The sequence below is a fragment of the Carettochelys insculpta genome, chromosome 7, assembly GCF_033958435.1.
Source record: "Carettochelys insculpta isolate YL-2023 chromosome 7, ASM3395843v1, whole genome shotgun sequence".
Classification (NCBI taxonomy): domain Eukaryota; kingdom Metazoa; phylum Chordata; order Testudines; family Carettochelyidae; genus Carettochelys; species Carettochelys insculpta.
In genome coordinates, this window is record NC_134143.1 from 75,228,766 (window position 1) to 75,235,941 (window position 7,176).

Here is a 7,176-nt window from a genome sequence, read left to right on the forward strand (position 1 = left end):
TGGGGGTATGGACAGCGCTTCGATCCACCGGGAGACCTACTGGTCAAGGGAGCTGGGCAGTGCCTGGTGGGTGCAGGGGGAGCTGGCCCTGGCAGTGCCCGGCGGGTGCCGGTGTGGGGCTGCAGGGGGAGCTGGCCCTGGCAGTCCCCGGCGGGTGCCGGGGTGGGGCTGCAGGGGGAGCTGGCCCTGGCAGTGCCCGGCGGGTGCCGGTGTGGGGCTGCAGGGGGAGCTGGCCCTGGCAGTCCCCGGCGGGTGCCGGGGTGGGGCTGCAGGGGGAGCTGGCCCTGGCAGTGCCCGGCGGGTGCCGGTGTGGGGCTGCAGGGGGAGCTGGCCCTGGCAGTCCCCGGCGGGTGCCGGGGTGGGGCTGCAGGGGGAGCTGGCCCTGGCAGTGCCCGGCGGGTGCCGGTGTGGGGCTGCAGGGGGAGCTGGCCCTGGCAGTGCCCGGCGGGTGCCGGTGTGGGGCTGCAGGGGGAGCTGGCCCTGGCAGTGCCCGGCGGGTGCCGGTGTGGGGCTGCAGGGGGAGCTGGCCCTGGCAGTGCCCGGCGGGTGCCGGGGTGGGGCTGCAGGGGGAGCTGGCCCTGGCAGTGCCCGGCGGGTGCCGGTGTGGGGCTGCAGGGGGAGCTGGCCCTGGCAGTGCCCGGCGGGTGCCGGTGTGGGGCTGCAGGGGGAGCTGGCCCTGGCAGTGCCCGGCGGGTGCCGGTGTGGGGCTGCAGGGGGAGCTGGCCCTGGCAGTGCCTGGCGGGTGCCGGTGTGGGGCTGCAGGGGGAGCTGGCCCTGGCAGTGCCTGGCGGGTGCAGGGGGAGCTGGCCCTGGCAGTGCCCGGCGGGTGCCGGTGTGGGGCTGCAGGGGGAGCTGGCCCTGGCAGTGCCCGGCGGATGCCGGTGTGGGGCTGCAGGGGGAGCTGGCCCTGGCAGTCCCCGGCGGGTGCCGGGGTGGGGCTGCAGGGGGAGCTGGCCCGCCCTGGCAGTCCCCGGCGGGTGCCGGGGTGGAGCTGCAGGGGGAGCTGGCCCTGGCAGTGCCCTGCGGGTGCAGGGGTGGGGCTGCAGGGGGAACTGGCCCTGGCAGTGCCCGGCGGGTGCAGGTGTGGGGCTGCAGGGGGAGCTGGCCCTGGCAGTGCCCGGCGGGTGCCGGGGTGGGGCTGCAGGGGGAGCTGGCCCTGGCAGTGCCCGGCGGGTGCAGGTGTGGGGCTGCAGGGGGAGCTGGCCCTGGCAGTGCCCGGCGGGTGCCGGGGTGGGGCTGCAGGGGGAGCTGGCCCTGGCAGTGCCCGGCGGGTGCAGGTGTGGGGCTGCAGGGGGAGCTGGCCCTGGCAGTGCCCGGCGGGTGCCGGGGTGGGGCTGCAGGGGGAGCTGGCCCTGGCAGTGCCCGGCGGGTGCAGGTGTGGGGCTGCAGGGGGAGCTGGCCCTGGCAGTGCCCGGCGGGTGCCGGTGTGGGGCTGTAGAGGGGGTGGCCCTGGCAGTGCCGAGTGGCAGGGGCGTTGTGGGACCCTGGGGTGATGACCTGCGTGTTGCTGGCGCCTGGGCTGGCATCTCTGCTGACGGATCAGTCACTCGTAGTGCTGGGCCTGGGCGCTGGCCCTGTACTCTTGGCATTGGCCTGGCTGATCCAGCCTGGCTCCGGCTGGGAGGGGCTGAGCTGCCAGCCAGCGACAGGGGCAGCCAGGCATCGCCGTTACTCGCCCTGTGCCCCCGCCTGGGCTGTAGCTGTGGGGTGGGTGAGACTGGCTGCATGCTGCTGTGGCCAGCCACCCCGGTACTGGGCTCCAGGGGGGCACGGCCGCTGGGTGTCAGGTGCCAAAATGGGCACGTTGCCCAGCGTGCTGGGCACCTCCAGGCCTTGAGGGGAGCAGCAGGGCAGCGCCAGTGCCCAGGGCCGCTGCTTTCCCACCCCACAAGGGTGGGCTGGGCAGAGCTGGGCTGTGGGCCCCAGGGCCTGATCGTCCGGCAGCCTGCCCAGCTCTCAGGCTAGGCCCCTGGGTCCTGGTGGAACTGCACCCCTGAGGCTGGCCTTGCCCTCTTCCTGCAGCACGCGACGCCCTGAGCAGCAGGCACCTGATGGTGAAGACCCGGCCCCTGGCGCAGGGCACGAGGGCAGCCAAGGCCAAAGCGAGGGCTTGTGCTGGTAAGTGCAGAGCCAAGTCCCCACGGTGCTGCTGGGGGTGACCCTGCCATGCTAGCCACGGTGCTCCACATCCTGGCTCAGCTGCTGGAGCACTGACTCTGAGTGCCCCAGGCTTGTCGGAGCCAGGCTCAAGGTGCCCCTCGGTGCCCCAGGCTCGTTGGAGCCAGGCTCGAGCTGTCCTAGTCCCCAGGCTCGTCAGAGCCAGGCTCCAGGTGCCCCTCAGTGCCCCAGGCTAGTCGGAGCCAGGCTCGAGCTGTCCTAGTCCCCGGGCTTGTCGGAGCCAGGCTCGAGCTGTCCTAGTCCCTGGGCTTGTCGGAGCCAGGCTCCAAGTGCCCCTTGGTGCCCCGGGCTCGTCGGAGCCAGGCTTGAGCTCTCCTAGTCCCCGGGCACGTCGGAGCCAGGCTCCAGGTGCCCCTTGGTGCCCCGGGCTCGTCGGAGCCAGGCTCGAGCTGTCCTGGTTCCAGGCTGTGTCAGTGCCAGGCTCAAGCACTCCCGGCCCCAGGCGCGAGCTGTCCCTGCAGCAGTCAGCAGGACCGTGAGCAGGGGAGTTCCCGCTGGGCCAGGGAGCAGGGTAGGGCTTGTCTGGCCCCAGAGCAGCCAGCTGCCTGGGGGAGCCCAGTGCAGACGGCCCCAGCTGTCAGCAGCGCTCTCACAGCGGCTGGATTGTCCCCTCCCCGCGCCCCAGGCTGGCCACGGCGTCCCCCCTGCTGTGGGTGGCAGCCTGGGCTGGGGCTTCAGCCGTGGTGCCCTTCCCCACAGACTTCCTGCAGCCGGCGAAGGAGCGGCCGGAGACATCTGCGGCCCTGGCCCGGAGGCTGGTTGTCGGCGCCCTTGGCGTGCGGAGCCCCCAGAGCCAAGCCGAGCGCGAGGCTGAGCGCAGGAAGCTGCGGGAGGCCCGAGGTTGGATCCTGCTCGGGGGGGGTCTCAGGGTCTGCACCACAGCGCCCCACTGCTGCTGCCTGTCCTGTGCTCGGGCAGCCGCCCAGCGGCCCCCAGCGGGAGGGGGCGGGAAGCAGCGCTGTTCTCGGGGGCGGGGGGAAGGGGAACCCCAGCAGGCCCGCGCTCCACTGGAAGTCTCCCTGGGATCGTCTGCTGGCCTCTGCGCTGCCCCACAGGCTGCGGGCGGCCCCCGGCATTGTGCCGTGCTCCTGCTCGCGGGCTTTGTCCTGGCGCAGAGGAGGGGCTCTTGGTGCCAGGCTGTGCCAAGGTGCCCTCAGCACCCCGCACTTAGCGCCAGCTGCAGAATGAGGCTGGGGCCTGGGCCCTGCTCAGCTCAGCCCGGGGCCCCGGCCTGTCCCTTCTTGCTGATTCTGAGCGGCGGCTGGGACTCCGCTGCCCGGGGGGCGCAGGGCCAGGCACTCTGCCCTGGGGCCTGCTGCCAGCTCCCCGGTTTGCAGCCCTTCCGCAGCTGCCTCTGGGCAGGCCCTCGCTCTCAGCAGTGTGGGGCCTCTGCTGGCAGGGCGCGTGGGCCCTGCCGTGGCACAGGCCGGCTGTGTCTGCAGCAGCCCGATAGCCCGTGAGCCAGGGATGGCACCGCGCGTGGCGAGGTCTCGGCCCACGCCCACGCCCACGCCCACGCCCACGCCCACGCCCACGCCCACGCCCACGCCCACGCCCACGCCCACGCCCACGCCCGTCTGGCCGGCTGGTGGGAGCGCGGAACAGGGCGGGAGGCGTGCCGCCCCCAGCGCTCTGCCCACCCGGCCCCTCGCCCTGCCACCACGCTGTCCTGCCGCTCTCCCCGCTGCAGACTGGAGCCGAGCAGAGACCTGCTGCTCCTGGGGCCGCCCAGCGCCCCTGGGAACAGCTGAGTGCTGGGGGCCTCGGCCGGGGGCAGGCAGGCCCAGGTGTGCCTTTTGCCTGGGCTGCAGGGCTCCGCTCCTGCCACCGGGGGGCGCCTCAGCCCTGCTCTGCGGGGCACCCGTGTGTGTGTGTGTGTCTGTGTCTGTGTCTGTGTGCGTGAGTGGTGTGAAACGCACACACGCAGGCACGCACACACTGGCTCCTTGCCCCCAAGTCCCCATTGCCAGCCCCGTGCTGGGCAGCAGAGACCCTGAGGGGAGGCGGCAGGGGTGGGGGGTTCAGTGCATGGCTGGGGGGTATCATACAGCAAGGCGGGGCTGGAGGGTGGGGCTGGGGCGGGGGACGGGAGGCCCGGCTGGGGGCACATGGCAGGGCCAGGGCGGGGGGCAGGGGTGAATGTGGCTGGGGGTGGGGGTGCACGCAGCAGGGGGCAAGCGGCGGGGGGCGGGAGGCCCGGCAGGGGGGCACTTGGCGGGGCTGGGGCGGGGGGTGGGGGTGCACGTGGTGGGGCAGGGGTTGGGGTACATGCAGCCGGGCACGGGGGGGTCCGACGGGGGCACGCAGTGGGGCTGGGGTGGGGGACCTGGCAGGGGGGCACTTGACAGGGCTGGGGGTGGGGGTGGGAGGCCTGGTGGGGGGGCACTTGGCGGGGGTGAATGCAGCTGGGGGCGGGGGCCCAGTGGGGGAGGCACTCGGCGAGGCTTCACCCACCCCAACCTTGTCTCGCCAGAGCGGAAGCGCCTGGAGACGCAGCAGCGGGAGGACATCTGGGAAGGTCGAGGCTGAGGCAGCGGCAGTGGCGAGTGGCACACCCAGGCTTCCAGCGGGTGCTTAGCGAGGGGCACGGTGGTGTCCTCAGCTCCCGACGCCTGCAGAGCCCAGGGCAGCTGCACTCACGCCCGGGCTCCTGGCGGCATGGGAGGAACCGGCCTGGCCAGAGCCTGCCTGTGGCCGACAAAACAGCCACTCCTTGGCTTGGGGTGCAGCTTTGCTGTGTGCGCCCTGGGGAGACGGGGGTCCTGGCAGACCCTGCCACGGCTGTGGGTTCCCCGGCGAGACGGGGGTCCTGGCAGGCCCTGCCACGGCTGTGTGCGCCCTGGGGAGATGGGGGGTCCTGGCAGGCCCTGCCACGGCTGTGTGCGCCCTGGGGAGACGGGGGTCCTGGCAGGCCCTGCCACGGCTGTGTGCGCCCTGGGGAGATGGGGGTCCTGGCAGGCCCTGCCACGGCTGTGTGCGCCCTGGGGAGATGGGGGGTCCTGGCAGGCCCTGCCACGGCTGTGTGCGCCCTGGGGAGACGGGGGTCCTGGCAGGCCCTGCCACGGCTGTGTGCGCCCTGGGGAGATGGGGGTCCTGGCAGGCCCTGCCACGGCTGTGTGTGCCCTGGGGAGACGGGGGTCCTGGCAGGCCCTGCCACGGCTGTGGGTTCCCCGGCGAGACGGGGGTCCTGGCAGGCCCTGCCACGGCTGTGTGCGCCCTGGGAAGATGGGGGTCCTGGCAGGCCCTGCCACGGCTGTGTGCGCCCTGGGGAGACGGGGGTCCTGGCAGGCCCTGCCACGGCTGTGTGCGCCCTGGGAAGATGGGGGTCCTGGCAGGCCCTGCCACGGCTGTGTGCGCCCTGGGGAGACGGGGGTCCTGGCAGGCCCTGCCACGGCTGTGCGCGCCCTGGGAAGATGGGGGTCCTGGCAGGCCCTGCCACGGCTGTGTGTGCCCTGGGGAGGGGGCATGAGCCCACGCTTGCCTTTTGAGGCGCTGCTGCAGCGGGAACGTGCGCCCTGTCCCAGGACACGTCTGAACGCTGAGCTGGAGCAGCAGCTCCCCTGCGAGTGGTGGTTGTGCCTGGGCTGTGCTTGTGCGGAATGAACGCGGCCCTGACGCACTGGCTGCTGCTGGGCGCGTGGCCCCCAGGCTGCCCTGCGTTCTCTCTGGGGGCTAACCTGGGCGCCGGGGGCCAGGACTCTGCGGGGCGGTGAGCCGAGCCGAGCCGAGCGAACGCAGCCTGGGGCGCCCCAGGCGCGAGGGAGATGGACATTCCCTGTCCCCCGCCTGCTATTAAACTGTCTGTTTTACACTCCCAGCGGCTCCAGGCTGCAATCTCTGGGCACCGCTCCAAGCCCAGGCTGTGGCCTCGTGGGCGGCAGGGGGAGCCACAGGCCTGGGCTGCTGCCTGGCTCTGCACCCTGGAGGCCGTTTGGGGCAGTGGCAGAAGGGCAGAAGCTGGGGGTGCTGGGGGAGTGGCCAGCGGTGCAGGGCCAGTGAGGGCGTGTCGTCATTAGGTTTCAGAGTGAACTGTTCCATGCTGCCCATGGGCAGGTCCCTGCTCCCAGCGACAGGCTCCGGCTGGTGTGCTGGCTCGGGTTCTTTGGGGGGGGTTGGTGCGGCAAGGCAGGAGCCCCCGGCCTGCGCCCTGGGAATCTGCCCGAGCGTGCAGCAGGGTGTACCACTGCCTGTGTGCCCTGCAGCCTAGCTGAGGCCTGGGCAGTGCTGAGTTAACGGCCACCCAGTGGAAGGGGTGAGACAGGCGGGAATTGCCTGCCCCCGGTGCCCCTGCCCAGCCCAAGGCACAGCAGGAGCCCGGCGCCCCATGCTGCACTTACTGCATGGTTTACAGAGCACCCAGCCCTGTCTTCTCCCCAGGGCTGGGCCGGGGGCCGCTGGACAGGAGGTGCCTCCCCGGTGCCTGGGCCAACGGAGCGGTGCCAAGGGGATTTCATTCGCCTGCTGCCAGCACTTCCCAGCCAGCTCCACCTGCCGGTGCAGGGCCGGGCCCTGGCATGTCCCCCGGCCCCTGTGCTGTGGACCGGCGCCCTGCAGAGAAGCTTCGTGGCCTGCCAGGCAGAGCTCATCGCTGCCCGCAGGGGCCCTGGCTCCACCGGAGCAGCTCAGCTGTGCCTTGGGCCCACCAGTCCTGGGAAGAGCAGCCGGCGCTTAGGGCTGTGAGCCTGCGGGCACGTGGGGCACGAGCTGCTGTCCAGGCCCTGAGCAGCCGCTGCAGACAAGGGCCGTGGGCTGAGCCTGGCCCCGAGCCGGTGTCGGACATGGGGTGTGGTCAGGCTCCCTGCAGGGTGACGGTAGCTCCAGGATTGCTGCCTCCCGCTGCCCAGGCAGGAGGAGGCTCTGGGTGTGCCCCAGGAGCCAGGGGCGCTGGGAAGGGCTGTGCCCCTATTGTGCCCAGGCAGGAGGAGGCTCTGGGTGTGCCCCAGGAGCCAGGGGCGCTGGGAAGGGCTGTGCCCCTATTGTGCCCAGGCAGGAGGAGGC

The 7,176-nt window shown here is 73.0% G+C and overlaps 1 protein-coding gene across 2 annotated transcripts in view; it reads left to right on the forward strand.

The window, feature by feature from the left end:
- The window catches only part of R3HCC1L (R3H domain and coiled-coil containing 1 like), a 44,592-nt gene extending 39,805 nt beyond the window's left edge, over window positions 1-4,787 (forward strand). For both annotated transcript variants that reach the window (XM_074999357.1, XM_074999356.1), the window contains 3 exons: window positions 2,023-2,118; window positions 2,878-3,018; window positions 4,652-4,787. In XM_074999357.1, coding sequence (XP_074855458.1) covers window positions 2,023-2,118; window positions 2,878-3,018; window positions 4,652-4,707 — 293 coding nt within the window. In that variant the 3' untranslated portion in view covers window positions 4,708-4,787. The remainder of the gene's footprint in view (window positions 1-2,022; window positions 2,119-2,877; window positions 3,019-4,651) is intronic.
- The last annotated feature ends 2,389 nt before the right edge of the window (window positions 4,788-7,176 follow it).